This window comes from Ailuropoda melanoleuca, chromosome 6 (genome assembly GCF_002007445.2).
Source record: "Ailuropoda melanoleuca isolate Jingjing chromosome 6, ASM200744v2, whole genome shotgun sequence".
NCBI classification, from domain to species: domain Eukaryota; kingdom Metazoa; phylum Chordata; class Mammalia; order Carnivora; family Ursidae; genus Ailuropoda; species Ailuropoda melanoleuca.
In genome coordinates, this window is record NC_048223.1 from 51,144,646 (window position 1) to 51,165,390 (window position 20,745).

Sequence of the window (20,745 nt, forward strand, 5' to 3'; positions counted from 1 at the left end):
ATTATCATAAGATGCCTAAATCATCCATTCCAGGTTCTCTTGAAAACCCTGGAGATCTGAGTCCATGTGACACCATGACAACTACCAGCTGGCACCCAGGAGGGACTGCGGACCTTGGCCCCCACCCCAGTCCACCCCCCCCCACTCCACCTCATTTACAGAACTTCAATGGCTGTCCTAAGAATTGAGTTCAATGTCCCTTCTCTAAAGCTTTCCACAGACTAATTGATATTCGGTGGGTCTTTCATTCTCCTCTTGTCCCCAAGAGAAGATGATGCCTGAGAAAAGGCAAAGAGAAAGAGAAGAGGCTTGGGGCAAATGCTCACATAACTGGGCCTTGAAGAATTCTGTATAAGTACCGCACACTAACTGATTGCGCCACTGGAGCTCCCTTGAAGAATTCTGAACTGGGCTTAGGTGAGTGGAAAAGTGAGAGATGAATAAGCACATGTCAGAATGCCTGTCAACTGGCTATTTGCGGGCGAAGGTAAGCTTGATAAAAATTGCTATCGATGCAGAAAGGACAATTAATGTAAAGGTTAGAGAGCCATCCCAGGCTGCTTAAGTACACATTGAACTGCCCTGTTATCGGCATTATCAGCAGACATTGTTCTTTGCCTTGCCATCCCCAGTAATCAAGGAATTTCCCACAGGCTAGGAACAGCACCCAAGAGAGCCCATGACAACTTGCCTTTGTGATTTTCAATGGTCCCACTGGTGATAAACAGGATGCTGAGAAGGGCTACCGTGACAGCGGTCATCATCACAAGGAGGAAAATCAGGAACGTCTCTAACATGGAGAAGGTGCGTTTGGCCATCTCTCCTGAGGAAAAGCAGAAATGGAAGAGGCAGAAAAGACAGAATCACAAATTTAAAACGCATATGCTTTGAGCTGCCCAAGCCTTAGATGTCTTAGTTCTTCCATATGAATAGACTATACCAGGGATGGCAAGTACAGAGCATACCTGCCACAACTTCCATATCCCAAGCCATGGCAGATGAGACCAATCAATTACAGCACTCTTTGGTGAGCTCACTTGTGGTTTCTAAACCTTTCTTGGCACAGTGCTCCTTCTAGAAGCCACCACCTACCATGTGGGATTAGCAACTAAGCCAAAATCTATTTGTATTCCTTGGTTGTATCCTACTGCTTTCATTTATGATGATGATGCTATCTGCACACAGGTTGAGGTTAGAGCCCTTCTGTCAATATGGATGATTGCCCTTGGTTTGGGCTGTCCTCTATGGTCATGGCCTAAGGAAAACTACCTTGTCTACAAGGAAGTGAAACACAATTTTGGCCTTTAAACTCCATTTGCTAATCTCCAGTTAATACCTACTGAGAAAACAATATGGAAGAGGGGGTGGCATCTCTGGTCTCAAGCCAGGCATTAAGAAAATCTCCCTCTTCCATCATCAGAAGGACCCCACACATTTTGCAAGCCCTGTCAAAGGATGAGGACAAAGACAATGTCTCTGTGTTCTACAAAAGCAGAAAATGTCCTTACAGATTCCTTAAGATATTTTAGAAGTAGGAAGAAGCATTGTCACTCAGAGAGACTATAGAAGCTAAAACTCCACATAATTTAGCAGGAGAAGGTATAATATGGTGGCTAAAAATTGGATTCTGGGGCGCCTGGGTGGCACAGCGGTTAAGCGTTTGCCTTCGGCTCAGGGCGTGATCCCGGCGTTATGGGATCGCCCCACATCAGGCTCCTCTGCTATGAGCCTGCTTCTTCCTCTCCCACTCCCCCTGCTTGTGTTCCCTCTCTCGCTGGCTGTCTCTATCTCTGTCAAATAAATAAATAAAATCTTTTAAAAAAAAATTGGATTCTGCCTTCTGACTCCAGAGTCCAAATCTCATTTCTGCTGCTTACTGGCTGACTTTGGGAAATTCTCCACAAAACTGAGTCTCAGTTTCCCTATCTGTAAATAGGGTTGTGATGATGATAACTTTAGTACCCATCTTATAGATTTCCTATAAAAATGAGATGACAGTAATAATTCTTTTATCCCATAGAATGCAGTAAGTGTTTGCATTTATCATTTGGTTCCAAAACAGCAAAGGGAGTTTATATGAAGCAAGCATTAAAGAATTATTGGAAGCACGGGTAGGAACTTCAAAGTCCATTTTCTTAATCCATTCTTCAGGAAGCCAGAGCAATGAGATGGGATTGGAGCCCCAGGACTCGCCTCCAAGGTGGGTAATATGTGGCTCGGATGCTACTCTCCCCAAGAGTTATAAATTGGCTACAACAAGTGTGCTTATCATGGCCCAGTTTTTTGTTTCAGTTTGATTTAGTTGACAAGATAGAAGAGTTTACAGTTCATCTGTAAAAAGAGAGTCTACATTTATAAATCTAAACCCTCAAGTTTTCTTTCAAAATATTTCATAAACCATGGCAACATTGAGTCAGAATTCCTACATACCAGGAGTTTGGTAGAACTTAGTAAAAAGGAGTTTAGTAGCTCCTTTTGATGGGGCCTGCATTCTCCGCCCCCTCCACACCACAGACTCTTCCCAGTGGACATTTTCCATCTAAGTTACTACCTGGTCTTTGTAGTTATTTTATTTTCCAATCCCTGGACTAGAGTTCAAAAATCAGTCTAACAGCAAACATTTCAGAGGTAGGGCTGAACTGGAAGTGGACAAAGAAACTGGCACATTTCCCCAAATTTCTTGGATATTAGCACACTTTCCTCATCCATTTATCATTACCATGATTGCTTTCACCGCTACCATCAGGGACAACTTCAAAATTAAGGCAAAACAAATTAGTTCCAATCTTGGTCCCAACATTCACTGTCAGCCCCCAGGAGTCGGGAAACACATCTAATATATGCCTCTGAAACTTTGATGATCCAACTAAATTTACTAGTCCTTAGCTGCTGTTCCAGTGGCAAACCTCAAGCCCAGTGTACCCAGGTCTTTCTCAAAGCTTTGGCTTCATTCACCTTCCCGCTGGCTGGGAGAGCTGCTGCACCAACAGGACAACTAAATATGGCTGACAGGAGGACCTCCCAACCCCAGAGAGTCTACATACACTGCGTATGTAAATGTGGGCATGTGGTAGGAGCCTACACAACAGACAGACGTGGTTCAAAATCATACTCTCCTCCTTCCCCTCCTCCTCCCCCCTCCTTCTTCTTCTTTTTTGCTAGTTTTATTCTGTTGAACTGATGACCACCAGCAGCCTTTTACACAAGTCAACAATGGCACTCGATTTAACATTGGAGTGTCCAGCTCTAACTCGGATTTCAATGATGTACTTCATGGGTTTCATTGCTCTGTTGCCACAATTACTGCCAACATTATCACTATTCTTTTTTAATCAGTTAGTGCTATTTATTTTTCATGGATGACCACAGTCTGAATTCAAATGTTAAAGCAAATGCCTTGTCTGTCTTCAGAATGCACCACGGAGAGCTGAGCTAACGGCTGTAACTTAAAAGATTTGGCACTTCCCACTGGTTCTCACTTCGTCTGGCGCAATTCCGCAAGTTCAGTGATGAGGCTCTGTGACACAATTGCAAGCCACTTGCCACATGTCTACCATTCTGAGGTCTCTGCTTTTCAAGACTGTGAGAGTAAAATGTAATGATTTGGCAAAATGGGTTTCCAAAACTAAGAAAATAGAGTGAAGCTTTTAGGATTTCATCAAGATCTCTAAGACAAAGGGATGATTCAAGATCCCTCCCTCCCTCTCCAAGAAAATACAGGTATTCTTACCTGACTCAACCAATCAAAAGAAATCCTGCATCCCAGTAAAGCAAATGACAGTCCAGAACCTTGTTTCTTTCCCCTTGCACCGTTGCTTAGCTGAGATTTCTCAGCACGTTCTGAAACCTGCTGAGGAAAGATGTTCACAGTCATGCCCAGGAGAGCAGAGTTCTCATTAGCATACCATTGTGGGCTTGGTGCGGGAGGAGATTAGAGTGTATTGATAACAAGAGCCTTCTGCGCAAACGTTCCCCTGGGACAGATTGATACAGAGGTAGAAGTTGTGGAAGATCTGCTGGACTGAAGGTCATTGATTTCAGCCTTTACACACTCTCCAGCACAAGTTCTGTGCAAGGTCTACAGCCTGGATCACCAAAAACGAACCCCTTGCCACTGGTCACTCAATCAGCGATCAAGAGGGACTGATGATGCATGCTAGACATTGGTGTGGGCTATGGCTAATATCGAGCTACATGTACACCAATTGCAGATGAGAAAAGTGATTTTAACGCTTAGGGTCTTGTGCATAAAAAGAATGCAAAGTTTTAGATGAACTAAGAATGTGAATAATATTCAGGTCATTAAATTATTTAATGGTTGCACAGCGCTCTTGCCCTGTTGTATATTCATCTTAACTAGGGCTTAGTAGTTCATGTATCATTTCTCCCAGACATTTGAAGAACCATCCCTAAATACCAAGGGGTGAGAATCAAGGGAATGTCAAGGACTATGTCAGAGCCAGTGGAGAAGTGATGTTGGACCAAAGTGACTTGCAGTACCCATCAGAACAGCTGGCTCCTGTCGCCAGAAGTGAGACCACCTGAGGGTGAGGGCAAGATAAAATCACTACAAATAGTTTAACTTCTACATATATTTGATTTCTGTCTGGATGGCCCTCAGACAAATCTTGTTTGCTAGGATAAGGATGATTGTCCTTCTCTACCCACTACCGCAAGACATGCACTCATACGCCACCCATTTTACAGATGAGGAAACACACACAGAAGGGTGACATGGCTTCCAGAACAGGAAAGGATGGCTAAAAGTGAGCATGGTTGAGCAATACTTATTGCAGGACGTGAGCCCAAGTCTCCAGATTCCTAGACAAGATCTCTTGCCTCTCACCAAATTCTTACTGTGTCACCTTGACTAGAGCATGACATCACAGCCCCTGGGGATAAACAAGTCCAAGTCGTCACTCCCCATTAGCAGATGATGAAACAAAGTATGTCCTCTGTCTCCTAACTCCCTATCACAGAGGGAGAAACTACCCAGAGGAGGGCAGAGGCAGCTAGAGAGAAACACATGAACCGTATTCAACCCCCCAAAAATGCTTCTCTCAAAACCTCAATTCATAAACCCATTAACCACTGGTCATTAGCACCACAGGTTCTTTTACTCATGCCTACAGGGTAGGGGCCTTCAAAGGCTTGATACTGACTTCCAAAGCTCCATGCTAATTGCCACATCCTTTTTCATTCTTTGATCCTTGGAATAATTGAAGAATAAATTACTTTTAAAAAACATATATTATTTCATAGAGCATCCAGATTATGGTCTCTAAATACTGTTTCTTGCTAAAAGGAACAAGAGATCCTTGAAGAAATGGCTGGTTCTGGGTCTGGGACAAGAAATACATGAATCAAACCTGCAACATATTTTCATACCAGGAATCAAAGAAGTCAAGATGACGATCAAGAAGATTAGAATTGTGTAAAAAGAACTAGAGGTTCCCTCTCAAATGGGTCAATTTGGGCATCAATTTTATTTTTTTTTTTAAAGATTTTATTTATTTATTTGACAGAGATAGAGACAGCCAGTGAGAGAGGGAACACAAGCAGGGGGAGTGGGAGAGGAAGAAGCAGGCTCATAGCAGAGGAGCCTGATGTGGGGGCTCGAACCCATAACGCCGGGATCACGCCCTGAGCCGAAGGCAGACGCTTAACCGCTGTGCCACCCAGGCGCCCCTGGGCATCAATTTTAAAAAAATAATTGCAGTAGATTGATACAAACCAAATTTGCTTAAATCCATGGTGTCTTAATGATACTAAAAAACAAAAAACCTCATTGATTACCTGTAAAAGATACTACCTTTAAAATAATGAATTCCAATTTGCTTTTCTGAAAACAGATGAGAAAAAAGGTGGGGGCGGGGAGAGAGATCAAGAATGTACTCTACTTTTCCTATATAAAGGTATCTTGGGAAAGCCAAATCATTGATGAGGGATAGCTTCTCACACTTGAAATATTCCAGCCAATAAATGAGGAAAGAATGACACATCAAGAATCTACACGCTTTGCAAACCCCTAGTGAAAAGATGGACCTAGGCAATGATCATTGACTGGATGCTGATAGAAGTCACCAAAAGAGAGACAAATAAATGTTGCAAGCCTCTGGGTGACGTGTTCTTCTCAAGTACTCTTACCAAAAAAAGTAACCCTAAATTGGATCAGCCTCTAGATCTGAGTGCCTGTTTATGGAAAATTCAAGAGACAACCAACTATGTTAGAGGACAATGTGGGGATATAGTAAGCACAATCCAGACTGTGGAAGACTCTAGGACAAATGACTCAGTTTCTTTAACAAAGAAATTGGAAGCGGAGAGGGAGAGAGAGGTAGAGGACCAAGAGGATGAGAAGGAAGACGGGAAGGAAACAAGAGGAGGAACAGAATGGAGAAGAGAATGAGAGAGAGGCAAGGGAGGAAAAGGGCAGGAAAGGAGAGTGGCCAAGGCAGGGGAGGGGAGGAGAATAAAGGAGAAGAAACTGTAGATTAAAAGAGGCTGAAGAGACGTGCCAATCAACTTATGCTGTAAGACCCAAACCCTCATTATTTAGAACCTGATTCAAACAAACTGGTTTTGAAAATTAAGAGATAATTGTGAAGATTCGAACGTTGACTAGATATATTTGATGATCTTAAGGAGTTATTGTTAAAAATGTTAGTGTGCTAATGGTATTATAGTCAGACCTTTTAAACAGCCTTTTATCTTTTAGACACATTCTGAAACAGATTCTTTAAAAAAAAGAAATAATACCAAAAGCTCAAAAACTGGATGGATGGATGGATGGATGGGTAGATGGATGGATGGACACATATATGGATGGATAAATGGATGAGTGATAAACAAATAATGAGACAGGTGGGAGGCTAGATGGATGGGAACTCAGTTTTGCTCTTTAATATGCAAATGGAGGGAAGAGTTGTGGTTTAAAGCACTACTGGCTTTGTAGAGGGCTTCCCTCAACACCCTTTCTAAACGCAGCTGGTGTGCCAACACCAGACACTCACTTGCCTGGAGTTCCAGATGCAGTTTCACTTCTGCCTTTCAGATGCACTAGTGTGAGACTTTGATTCAGAACTGAGCCACATGAGAGGAGACACTCTGTATCACACTTCTGTTTTGTTGGTTTGGACTGTGCCAGCATGAGTCTGAGACAGCAGTATGGTGGCTTCTTCTAGATGCTGCAGCCACTTCCCTATTCCAGGACCACTACCAAAGCCACCCATCCCTCAGCAGCTCAGGTCTGTATTTAAGTTGGAGAGTTTTTCCTGGGAGTTCAACCCCAAACCTCTGTTTTGAGCCTTCACAATGACTGAGCAAGTTATCTCTACCCCCTAATAAATCCTGTTCTTCTTGAGCTAGCTGGAGTAGATTCTGTTGCCTCCCTCTAGGAACCTGCCCAAGCTATATGTCATGAAAGTGAACATTGGACCTCCCTTTGCAGAATATGCATTCTAATCACTGGACACTGTATGCCAAGCTGCCTCTGGGAATATTTTTAAAGTTAAAAATGATGAGCAATCTGACACAATAAATTCTTCATTAGGTCAGACAAGAAATTTGTTTCAAATACACAGAGCAGCCATATTGGTACCTTACTACCTCATACATTTCGCAAAAGAATGAAAAATCACTTTGAACTTCAAAACAGTCCCATTATCAGAGGGCTATTTATAGATTCACCTTTACACTTATCTCCATTGAATCTTGACCTCAAACCTCAAACAATAGAAAAGAGGTCCTTTCTGTTCCAAGCTGGAGAGACCATTTCTTATTAAACTGCTTCTGCACTTGTCGTATGTTGAAGTTGAGAATGAGACCAATGGATGTACTTCACTGCAGCGGAGAGCCTGGGTTCCCTCTATGAGGGACGTCACAGCTCTGACCATAGTGGCAGGGCACAGGAGGAAGATGATGTGTCACAGAGCAGAGCTGTGGCTCTCCTTCCCTGTGGGGTTTCACAAAGCCCTTGTTCCCAGCAATATTGACAGTCCTGCTTTCTCATAGAAAAAAAAATAGATACACTCCTCCGGGGCTGCAGAGTTTCTCTCCCCAAATTTACCTCAGTCCTGCCTTCAATACAAACAGCAAAAGTCAAGGGCAAAAGACTGAGTATATGGGAAGGACTGGAATTTGGAATCTGAAGATTGAGACTCTTTTCTCAGTGACCTTAATCCCTCTGTCTCATTTTTCTTAGTAGGAAAATGAAGACTAACAAAAACCCACCTTGCTGAAAGTTTCACATAGGAAATATTTTTTTAAAGTTCTTTACTAACCCTACAGCTTGATGTGAATGAGTTATTATATTATATTAATTATATGGATCCCCAAGAGTGGTCGGTTCCATGCATTTAAACCTTACAGCACAGTTCTTTTCTTGGTGTATTCCTCATGGGTGGTTCTAATGATCTCGCCGTTAGAGTTTGACAAACTCAGCCTTGGGAAGAAGGGGTGTTTTTGCTGTTTTTGAAACGTGGAGGGTTTGAAATGTAGATAAAACTGGAATTGAAAATTTTCCCTATTTTGCTACTGCTAGAAAACCACTGTGGGGCTATATGACCTTTGCAGAGTATTTAGAAATTATTCTCTGATGATTTATCTTTTTCCAAAACCACAGATATGAATTTATTGCACTTGGCAGTGACAAATTTGACCCATTTGCCATACAAGGTTATGAAGGCAGATTGGGGCAAAACAGGCTGCAGTTTCATGTATCTTCATTTCAGGGACAAGGTGCCAGTATCTTTTGATGCAAGTCATTCCCTCTGCATAAATCTCAGATGCTTAGCATCTCCCACCTGCACGGTGCACTTAGGGAAAAAATACCACATTGCTCACATTATAGGGATCCCAGAAGAAGAAGATAGAGAAAAGGGGGCAGAAAATTAATTTGAAGAAATAATAGCTGAAAACTTCCCTAATCTGGGGAAGGACACCAATGTCTACGTCCAGGAAGCACAGAGACCCTCCTCTCCAAAATCAACCCAAGGAGGTCCACACCAAGACACAGGGTAATTAAAATGGCCAAAGTGATAAAGAAAGGATTTTAAAAGCAGCAAGAGAAAAGAAGACAGTTACATATAAGGGAAATTCTGTATGGTTATCAGCAGATTTTTCAGCACTTTGCAGGCCAAAAGAGAGTGGCATGATAAATTCAAAGTGTTGAAAAGGAAAAATCTGCAACCAAGAATACTCTATTCAGCAAGGTTGTCATTTAGAATAGAAGGAGAGATAAAGAGTTTCTCAAAAAAAAGAGTTTCTCAGACAGACAAAAATTAAAAGGAGTTCATGACCACTAAACCAGCCCTATAAGAAATATTACAGGGAACTCTGTGAGTGGAAAGGAAAGAACATAAGTGAGAATAAGGAAAGTAAAAAACAAAAGCAGTAAAAATAAGTATTTCTGTAAAAATCAGACAAGGGATTAATAAAATGAAAGGCTGTGAAATATAACACCACAGACCTAACACATGGGGAGGAGAGGAGTAAAGAATGGGTTCAAACTTAAATGACCATCAATTTAATATAGACTGCTATCTATTGCAGATGTTATATAAAAATTTAATGGTAACCACGCTACAAAATGCAAAATAATAAATATGCAAAGAATGAAGAGAAAGAAACCAAATGTATCACTAAAGAAAGCCAACAAACCATGAAAGAAAGCAAGAGAAGAAAAGATTAGAGAAAAACTACATAAACAACCACAAAACAAGTAACAAAATGGCAATAAATACATATCTATCAATAATTATTTGAATATAAATGGACTAAACTCTCCCATCAAAAGACATAGGGTGACAGAATGGATAAAAAAACAAGACTCATCTATATGCTATCGAAAAGAGACTCATGTCAGATCTAAAGACATCTGGAGATTGAAAGTGAGAGGATGGAGAAACATTTATCACACAAATGGATAGCAAAGGAAAGCAGGATTAGCAACACTTATATCAGACAAAATAGACTTTAAATCACAGACTGTACCAAGAGACAAAGAAGGGCACTATATAATCATAAAGGGGACATCCCAACAAGAAGATATAGTAATTATAAATATTTATGCATCCAAACTGGGAGCCCCCAAATACGTAAAACAGTTAATAACAAACATAAAAGAAATAACTGATAGTAATACAATAATACTAAGGGAACTTAACACCCCACTTATACTGATGGACAGATAATCCAAATAGCAAATCAACAAGGAAACAGTAGCTTTGAATGACACACTGGACCAAATGGATTCAGAACATTCCATCCTAAAACAGAGGAATACATATTCTTTTCGAGTTCATTCTCCAGAAGAGATCACATGTTAGGTCACAAAATAAGTCTCAACAAATCGAAAAATAATGAAGTCATACCACACATTTTTTCTGATCACAATATATGAAACTAGAAATCAACAACAAGAAAAAATCTGGAAGGACCACAAATACGTGGAGGTTAAATAACATGCTACTAAACAATGAATGAGTCAACCAAGAAATCAAAGAAGAAATAAAAAACTACATGGAAACATGCAAATGAAAACACAACAGTCCAAAACCTTTGGGGTGCAGCAAAAGCGGTTCTCAGAGGGAAGTTGATAGCAATACAGGCCGACCGCAAGAAACAAAAACATCTCCAATAAACAACCTAAACTTACACTTAAAGGAGTCAGAAGAGGAGGAACAGACAAAACCCCAAACCAGCAGAAGAAGGAATAATAAAGATCAGAGCAGCAATAAATGAGGTAGAAATTAAAAAATCAATAGAACAGATCAATGAAACCAGGAACTGGTTCTTTGAAAAGATCAGCAAAATTGATACACATCTAGGTAGACACATAAAAAGGGGGGCCATATAATCACAAATGAAAGAGGAAAAATAAACAACTGACTCCACAGAAATANCCTGTAAAAAAAAAAAAAAAAAACTTTAAAAAAAAAAAAAAAAAAAAAAAGGGGGGCCAAATATAATCACAAATGAAAGAGGAAAAATAAACAACTGACTCCACAGAAATACAAAGAATTAGAAGAGATTACGATGAGCACTGGGTGTTATATTCAACCAATGAATCATTGAACATTATATCAAAAACTAATGATATATTGTATGGTGACTAATATAACATAATAAAATAAAAAATTTTTAAAAATTAGTTAATTAATTTAATTAAATCTTTTAAAAAAGAACATTATATCAAAAACTAATGATGTACTATACCTTGGCTAATTGAATTTAAATTAAAAAAAGAGATTATGAAAAATTATATGCCAAAAAATTGGACAACCTAGAAGAAAAGGGTAAATTCCTAGAAACATATAATCTACCAAAATTGAAGCAGGAAGAAATAGAAAAATTTGAACAGACTAATTACAGGCAATGAAACTGAATCAGTAATCAAAAAACTCCCAACAAACAGAAGTCCAAGACCAGAGGGCCTCACATGTGAATTCTACTAAACATTTAAAGAAGGGTTAATACCTATTTTTCTCAAACTATTCCAAAAAAATAGAAAGGGAAGGAAAACTTCCAAATGAATTCTATAAGTCCAGCATTACCCTGATTCTAAACCAAATAGAGACATCACAAAAAGAGAGAGAGAGAGAGAGAGGGAACTACTGGTCAATATCTCTGATGAACACAAATGCAAAAATCCTCAACAAAATACTAGCAATAATTGAATTCAATAATACATTTAAAAAAAATCATGCACCACATTCAAGTAGAATTTATTTCCAGGATGCAAGTGTGGTTCACTAGTCACAAAACAATGAACATGATATGTTACATCAATAAGAGGATAAAAACCGTATGATCATTTGACAAAGTACAGCATCCATTGATGAAAACCTTCAACAAAGTAGGTCTAGAGAAAACATATTTCAACATAACAAAGGCCATATATGAAAAACCCACAGAAAACATCATCCTTGATAGGGAAAAACTGAATGCGTTCCCCCTAAGGTCAGGAATAAGACAAAGATGTTCACGCTCACCACTTTGATTCAATGTAGTACTGGAAGTCCTAGTTGCAGCAATCAGACAGCAAAAAGAAATAAGAGGCATCCAAATTGGTAAGGAGGAAGTAAAACTTTCACTGTTTGCAGATGCTATGATACTATACACAGAAAACCCTACCAATGCCACCAAAAAACTACTAGAACCCAAACTACTAGAATTCTTGTTTGTTGGGAGATTTTTGATGACTGCTTCAATTTCCTTGCTGGCTATGGGTCTGTTCAGGTTTTCTATTTCTTCCTGTTTCAGTTTTGGTAGTTTATACATTTCTGGGAATGCATCCATTTATTCCAGATTGCCTAATTTGTTGGCATATAGTTGCTCATAATATGTTCTTAGAAGAGTCCAGGGCCAGATGGCTTCCCAGGGGAATTCTACCAAACATTTAAAAAAGAATAATACCCATTCTTCTGAAGCTGTTTCAAAAAATAGAAATGGAAGGAAACTTCCAAACTCTTTCTATGAGTCCAGCATTATCTTGATCCCAAAACGGACAAATACCCCCACCAAAATGGGAAATTACAGACCAATATCTCTGATGAACATGGATGCCAAAATTCTTATCAAGATACTAGCCAATAGGATCCAACAGTACATTTAAAGGATTATTCACCATGGCCAAGTGGGATTTATTCCTGGGCTGTAAGGGTGGTTCAACATCCACAAATCAATCAATGTGATACAGCACATTAATAAAAGAAAGGACAAGAACCACACGATCCTCTCAATAGATGCAGAAAAAGCCTTTGACAAAGCACAGCATCCTTTCCTGATTAAAACCCTTCACAGTGTAGGGACAGAGGGAGCTTACCTCAATGTCGTAAGAGCCATATACAAAAAGCCCACAGTGAATATCATTCTCAATGGGGAAAAACTGAGAGCTTTTTCCCTAAGGTCAGGAACAAGACAGGGATGTCCACATCATTACTGTTGTTCAACATAGTACTAGAAGTCCTAGCCTCAGCAATCAGACAACAAAAAGAAATAAGAGGCATCCAAATCAGCAAAGAAGTCAAACTCTCACTTTTCGCAGATGACATGATACTCTTTGTGGAAAACCCAAAAGACTCCACCCCAAAATTGCTAGAACTCATACAGGAATTCAGCAACATGGCAGTATATAAAATCAATTACCCTATGATTCAGGAATTGCACTACTAGGTATTTACCCAAAAAAAATGTAAAAATACTAATCCAAAGGAATACATGTACCTCTGTGTTTATTGATGCATTATTTAGAATAGCCAAATTAGGGAAGTAGCCTAAGTGTCCATTGATAAGTGAATGGATAAGGGAGATGTGGTATATATACACCAATGGAATATGATTCAGCCATTAAACAGAACTTTGCCATTTGCAACAATATGGATGGACCTAGAGAGTATTATGCTAAGCAAAGTAAGTCAGAAAGACAAATACCACCTGATTCCACTCATAAGTGGAATTTAAGAAACAAAACAAAGGGGTCGGTGGGGGAGAGAGAGAGACAAACCAAGAAACCAACTTGTAAGTACAGAGATCAAACTGATGGTTACCAGAAGGAAGGGAGGTGGGGGGATGTATAGGGAAAAAAAAAATACCACATTGTCCTTTGATAGAACTTGTGGGGGAAAGGACCAAGAGAAGCAGAAAGTTTGCTTATATCAAAGTCTAGGCTGACTCAATGTTTTCTCCAGCCACCAGGGGAAAGGACAACCCAAGTGGAGGATGACATGAAAGCATTTTGTTTTCCTTGTTTGGGGCAGAACCAAGCCTGAGGAGGAACCCGGTGTGGTGAAAATTGCTTTTTTACCTGCCCAGAGCAAACACACTGGCAACCATTCACAGCCCCGCCCCCATTAGAGTAGCCAAAAAGCAAGGGGGGAGGAGAACTGGACCACCCCCATACTAGAGAGTGAACTCATGCCATTTCTCACAATCTCTCTTGCTACAATTTGTCTGGCTCATTCCCAAGGACAATCTACTTAAGATCCAGGGGGAAAAGGAAAAAATTCTTGCTCATGTATGTCCTCCTGGAGGGCTAATGCATGCAGGAGGACTTCACATCCTGGGTTTTCATTGGTTTGGGATGGTGATAAGGGTTAGGTGGCACCAGAAATGCCCAGGCTTAAAGGGGTGGCTCGTGAAAGGAGAGGGGGTGTCTGATGCTCCCTCTGCTGTGTGGAGGCCAGGACGAGGCTCATGTGTGAACCAGAAGCTGAGGCAAGCTTTGGGTTGTGAGGGGCTGAGTTTAGGGAGAGCACTCGTCCCCCTGAGGGAAGTGAGTACTCCAGAAATGCAAGGGGCCAGCCTAGACTTCTCTTATAAATCTAAGAGAGAAAGCCAGAGCTCAATGACGGGGGAAACCAGACAGGAATATCAAGCTTGTGGGAGCCAAAGGCAGGATCCACCTGAGATATGGAGCCAAGACAGGGACAGGCAGTGATGGAACCTAAGCTAGAGAGGATGAGACTACAACTGCAAGGGCGTTGATGGTCTTGGGAAAAGACCCAGATCACCTACAGAGTTTGTGACTCCACTTCACGGGTCAGTAGATGAAAGAGACAGGCAGGGATTGGGCTGACTCCTCACACCAGGACACAAAGGACAACACCAGCGTATCAAGCTGTTACTATGTAGACACTTAAAAAGCCGGCGCAAGGACAGTCGCCTTCAAAAAGCAAAAATAAAAAATAAAATAACATGAATATCCTGAACTCATTATATGCTCCAGACACTGTCCTAAAACATTACATGAGTTGTTTCATTGAGCACCCACAGCAATATTTTGAGGATGGCGCTGTTCCTATTCCTGTTCTACATTACAATTAAAAAGAAAAAATAGAGCCCAAGAGAAGTGAAACAAATAGCCAAAGGTTATACTGCCAGTTAAAAACCAAGCATCTGTCCCTTACTCGTAGTGGCCTGATATTCTTAGAATAACAGTGACATAGTGTCTACAAAGCAACTAACATCACAAAGCTAAGAAGAAATCAGAGATTTAGACTCAGGATGGTGGGAAGAGGTAAGGATTCCATGGTCATCCCCTGCCAGATAGAGAAATTCCAGTACTTGCCTAAGGTCATGGTGATGGAGCCTTGAAGCCCTCATCCATATCTGGTCTTCTGTTCCTTTGTGGGCATACAGGGAGGTAATGCTCTTCAAGCCCCTGGTAGTCACTGGTCAATGGGTTGTGAGTGGCAATGACATGTGTCACTTGCAGATTGAAGTATTTAGTGCAGAGGCATTTAGAGGGGGTGTGGGTTCTCCATAATCTCTCTTCCTCTGCTCTGGTGACCCCGATAACTGCCTGTTCCAGATGATAGGTTACACGATCCCTGACTCACCACTTGGAAGAAATCTACTCCCGAGAGTCATCAGACCAGGAGTGCACTTTGCATAAGCAAGAAGTAAATGCTTCTGTGTTAAGCAACAATTTTTCCACAGTAAGCCCCCCACCCATTTTGAGTAACATAGCCACCTGATTAACACCAGTTTATGAAGAAGGCTCCTTAGCTTAATCTTTAATCTTCTTTAACATCTCCTTCAGTCCAAAGAGTGCCACAAATGAAAGAGGGAAACAAATAATAGGAGACTCCTGACTCCGGGAGACAAACTGAGGGTTGCAGAAGGGGAGGTGGGTGGGGAAAGGGGGTAACCAGGTGATGGGTATTAAGGAGGGCACATGATGTGATGAGCACTGGTGTTAAATGCAACGAATGAATCACTGAACATTATAATAAAAACTAATGATACGTTGGCTAATTGAATTTAAATTTTAAAAAATCAAATGGTTTTGTTCCTGGATGACCACAAAAAGAGAAACGAAATTTAACCCCTATCCTACACCATTCACAGAAATTAACTCAAGATCGATTAAAGACTTAAACATAAAACCTGAAGCTGTAAAACTCCTACAAAAAATGTCAGGGAAGAAGCTCCTTAACATTAGCCTTGGAAATAATTTTTGTGGATATGACACAAAAGGCACAAGCAACATGAGCAGAAATGAACAAGTGGGATTACATCAGACGAAAGCCTCTGCACAACAAAGGAAGCCAGCAACAAAACGAAAAGGCAACCTACAGAAAGGGAGAAAACATTTGTAAACCATATGTCAGATAAGGGATTAATTCAGAATATATAAAGAACACCTATAACTCAATAGCAAAGAACAAACAATCCAATTAAAAAATGGGCAGAAGAACTAGACGAACTAGACATTTTTGTCAAAGAAGACATCCAAACGACAAACCATACATGAAAAGATGCTCAACGTTTCATTTCAAAATATACTAAAATCTCTCTAATTCAGAAGTCACATTTCAGGCAGCCTCAACTCTAAGGCATAATTACAAATGGGAAGTAAATATAAAATGTCTCCAGGTCACAGAGACTCATGAAATAAAGTCTGCATTTTACCTGTGCAGAACTCGTTGACTTTTAATTGATGAACAATTCTAACCAACCATTCTTTTTCTTCCAATCACAGAAGACTGGAAAACTCCAGGTCTCTAGAAGCAGGCACCCAGGTGGTAAGAGTAGCAAGAAAAAGAGGTGAGAGACAATGACTCAGCCATGACAACGGTCAGTAATCAGAGCAACAACCTGAGTCATTTTTGCTTAACAATATCTAAGACAGCAGGAGAATGTGTAACAGATTTGAAAACAATCCCTTCGGGGATATTTTTTTAAGCTTGGAGTCTAAAAGAAAGCAGTCCCAAGTTTTAAAGCTGTCAAAAATATGGAGAGACAGAGAGAAAGAGATAACTAGACTAATCCATTTGAAATGCTATTGCGATTTGGGGGAACTTTTTATTTTCTGCATTTTGCTTAACCATATTAAAATGTTTTGCAATGATTGTGCGTTACTTTTGTGAGACAAAGGTATTTTTTTCAATGGATGTATACAGGATGTGAAATAGTCACCTAGAGTAGCCTAATTTCCAATGAGGCTGAAAAGAGGTGTCAACTCTGCTACTCTATTCTTAATTATTCTTAAATGAAGAATAATCATTACAAAACATAGAGTTCCAGCTCCTCCTCTTGGCTTTAGGAGGTAGACTGTGTCCATTTCAGACTCCATCTTGGTTGAACTCATAAGTCAGTTGTCTGATCCCGAGGGACTTTTAGAACTAATGAGGCAACAACCAATTTCGTCAGGACTCATGGAACAGAGAGGGCTCTACCTGCTTATTCATTTCACTAATCAGAAAACAGGCTGAGCTGCCTTTCATGCCCTGGTAAACTGAACTTTGGATGCACCATAAGAGATAAAGGTTCTTTTGAATTGGATGATTAAGTTGGTGTTTACATAAGAGAATTGATACCACCAAGTGGCATAGAGCTGTGACCACGTTCTTAAGCCTGTTGCCTCACAGATGAGTCCAAAGGTAAAGGCATAATTGAAGACTAGCATGTTTTCCATTCCAGAGTGTTAAGTCCTCAGGGTTGATATGTTCAAAAAATTTAACTACTGGTTCAGCCCGAGCGCTGACCAATTAGAACAGAGGCCTGGGTAAACAACTGGTATACCTATACCAGTGCATTCCTGCTGAACATGCTGAGTTCTAAGCCTTGTAAATAGAATAAGTAATCATAATATTAATTAATTAAATTAAAAATTCATTAATTTTAATTAAGTAATTGAATTAAAAATTAACTAATTTTTTTAAAGGCTCTGCAATCCATTAGGAAAGAGACCACAAAGAGTAGGTTGTACACAGACCTCTCTGAGCACCATTAAAGGGGAAAAACATCAGAAAACTGGCATGTTCCTGACAGGCCTGCCAGCATTGCTGGGTGAGGTGGCTACCTCCAGCCAAACCACCATTCCTGCCATAATGAAACTGAATTATGAGATGGAAGAAAACATCTTGCTCTCGTTGAGGCAGGTGATAAGCTAAATTATCCCTGAAAATCCTTTGGAGGGAGAAAAAAACAAACTCAACTTGTAGAGGAGAAAAATGAGATTATGAGCAAGGCTGCAAGTCTTGCCTGGGAAGAGAGAAGCTGCCTCCATCACACCCACCATGCAGGCAGAGCTGGGTGAGCAGACATACTTATCAGCAGCTTACCTAAGTGTTGAGTGCTTTATAGCCTGTAAGCAGCTAAGCGAAACTCGCAGACACAGCAGAACTGCACAGATTCCATGATAAATGACACAGTAGGTAGGGATCAGTGGGGACCGTCACAGCCAGAAGCGTGTGCTCATCTAAAGGGGACAGCCACCACTCGCTGGCACCATGAGAAAATGAAGGCCCAATATTGATGGGTCTTTCCATTTCTTTTAGTGAAAGTTAGTATTGTGGGGCTTGTCTTAAATTTCATGATTTGCAAATGTAGGCGAACAATTTTTTAAAAAATATTTTATCATTCACTCTATGTAGGACAAATCGAACATATGCAGGCCATAAATTACAGCCTCTGATTTAATCCATTGCTTCCTTCATTTAAATATATTCCTCAAGCATCTAGCAAGTCCCAGATACTATGCAGGACCAAAAGAATATAATCCCCAAAACAAAATTCCTGCCTTCAAAAATCTTACAGTCACATGTAAGATAGAGATGACTGCCAAGTAATTATAATACTGGACTGTATGTGCCTCTCGGGTACAAGGCAGGGAACCCTGACTCAGACTCAAAAGGGGTCACAGATGGCTTTGTCAAGGAAGTGATATCTAAGTGGAGTTCAGAAAGATAGCTGTTAACCTAATGTATCTGTTAGCTTTGGCTGCGTAACAAACCACTCCAAAGCTTAATAGCTTAAAATTACAATTTGTTTAGCTCATGATTCTGTGGGTTAGCCATGTGGCTGGGCCAATGAGGCAGTTCTGCTGAGCTGGGGCTTGTGAATGCATTAACAGAGAGTTGCTGGGTTGGCTGGAGCTGCCGGTTTAGGATGGCCTTTCCTGGGCAGCCCATCTCTGTTCCACATGGTCGCTCATCCTCCTCCAGGCTGGCCCAGGGTTGTTCACGTGGCAGCTGGGCCAGTTTCCAAGAACACGAGTGGAAACCTGCAAGCCAGACTCCAAACTGGCACATTGAAAATTCTGCCGCATTATACTGACCAAAACAAGCCGCGGGGCCAGCCCAGATTCAGGGGGAGGAGAAATGGTCTCCACCTCTTGATGAGAAGTCACATTGCAGAAGGCGTGGATTCAGGGAAGGGTGAAGAACTGTGGCTGTTCTGGCAATCTACTTCACCAGATCAGAAAGCATGGCATGTGCAAAGCTGTCTGCTATTCCAAGAACAGAGAAGGCAAAGGGGCTACTGAGGAAAGGCATGATGAGGGTCAGAAGAGGCCAGTTTATGAAGGTTCTACAGTGTATGCAGCCCAGCAAAACAGAAAGATTTTTTTTAATCCAAAGAAAAAATTAAAATTGGATTAAAAAAATCTTTCTCTCTTGCTGATTATATGGGCAATCCAAGACAGGTGCAAAATAAATACAGTGCAAGTTTTGAACATTAGCATCTGAAATAAATTGTTCTGGGGGTTTGCAAAAAGGATAGATCGTATCTAGTTTGAAAAATCAAGGAAGGCTTCATGAAGGAGATGGAATTGAAGCCAAACAGAACAGATTTTGCCAGGTAGAGATGTGGATGATAACGTATCAGTGTTCACCCAAGTGTAGGGGAAGGGAAGCCTCAAATATACCTGATAGCAAGCAGTGTGGTTTGGCTACACTGAGGCAGCCATTCGCAATCTTTGTCTACCTTAACCTTCTGGAAGATGATGCTCCCTTGTGCCACTCCCACATCCATACCCTGGGTATGCCAGAGTTAGGACAGGATCGAATCAAACATCACTCCAATGTTTTAGTGTTGGGAGAGACTTGGGGTGCCATGCACCAAAAGAAGAAAGTTGGAAAAACCAACCGGGCAGTGGAGAAGAAAAATGATTGAATTTGAGTCGTGGATATAAACATCAGGCACAAAAGCATCAGGGCGAGGGCTGAGACTAACGCTTGTAACTACAACACAAAACAAAAATATCATGCTTGTAGCCTTTCTTCCAAGTGCCAGCAACATTTGAAGAGGGCCTGTGGGAGAGAAACACACTTCTTGCTCCTTCTAAGGATGTTAGAACGTTGTTCAAGATTCCTAGTGGAACCCAGGAGAGGAGGAGAGGTGAAAAATCGGTTTGCAAGAATTTTGTTTTTCTTGCACACAAGGAAAGTTTGGAAAGAATGACTCTTGGGTACTGGCCATGGCTGCACCTGTGGAACCTTGAACTTCCCGGCTCCATCCTTCAACCTCTGCTTTGTGTCTGAACAGAGAGGCTTCATGAAACTTAGAAAATGTGATCAAATTATGAGATCCATCGTTCTGCTCCCTCTAAATGGAGATTGTTGTTCGTGTGACAAAAGTGGGGGCCCATGTTCAGAGGAGAGGAGCTGAATTTCTGGTCACCCATCTTGCAGGGAGATGGTAAAGAAGGGTGGCTTAAGAGGATGGGTTCTAGATTAAAATTTCTTGAGTTAGAATCCCAGCAATGCCCTCACCAAATGCATTGAAGCATCTATTTCTTCATCTTTAAACACCCGTAGCCATCTCTTCCCAGGGTTGTGAGGATTCACTGAGAAATACAAGTCAGGTGTACTTAATGATTAAATCTGATTGCTTCACAATGCCCTTTCCTTCTGTCTTCAGTACAGACACCTGCTAAGTTCTACGAATAATTCCTCTACTATGGTTGTATCATCCACGGGAAGTTCTCATTTTCTAAAAGGAAAATTTCCTTTGGTT

General features: G+C 40.8%; 1 protein-coding gene across 2 annotated transcripts in view; it reads right to left on the reverse strand.

The window, feature by feature from the left end:
- The window catches only part of ASAH2 (N-acylsphingosine amidohydrolase 2), an 88,915-nt gene that overhangs the window by 64,627 nt on the left and 3,543 nt on the right, over positions 1 to 20,745 (reverse strand). Inside the window, exons 2-3 of one of the 2 annotated variants that reach the window (XM_019794307.2) lie at positions 3,731 to 3,847; positions 692 to 823 (exon numbers count right to left, since the gene is read on the reverse strand). In XM_019794307.2, the coding sequence (XP_019649866.2) occupies positions 692 to 818 (127 nt within the window). In that variant the 5' untranslated portion in view covers positions 819 to 823; positions 3,731 to 3,847. The remainder of the gene's footprint in view (positions 1 to 691; positions 824 to 3,730; positions 3,848 to 20,745) is intronic. The other variant, XM_034661774.1, reaches the window with a different exon arrangement.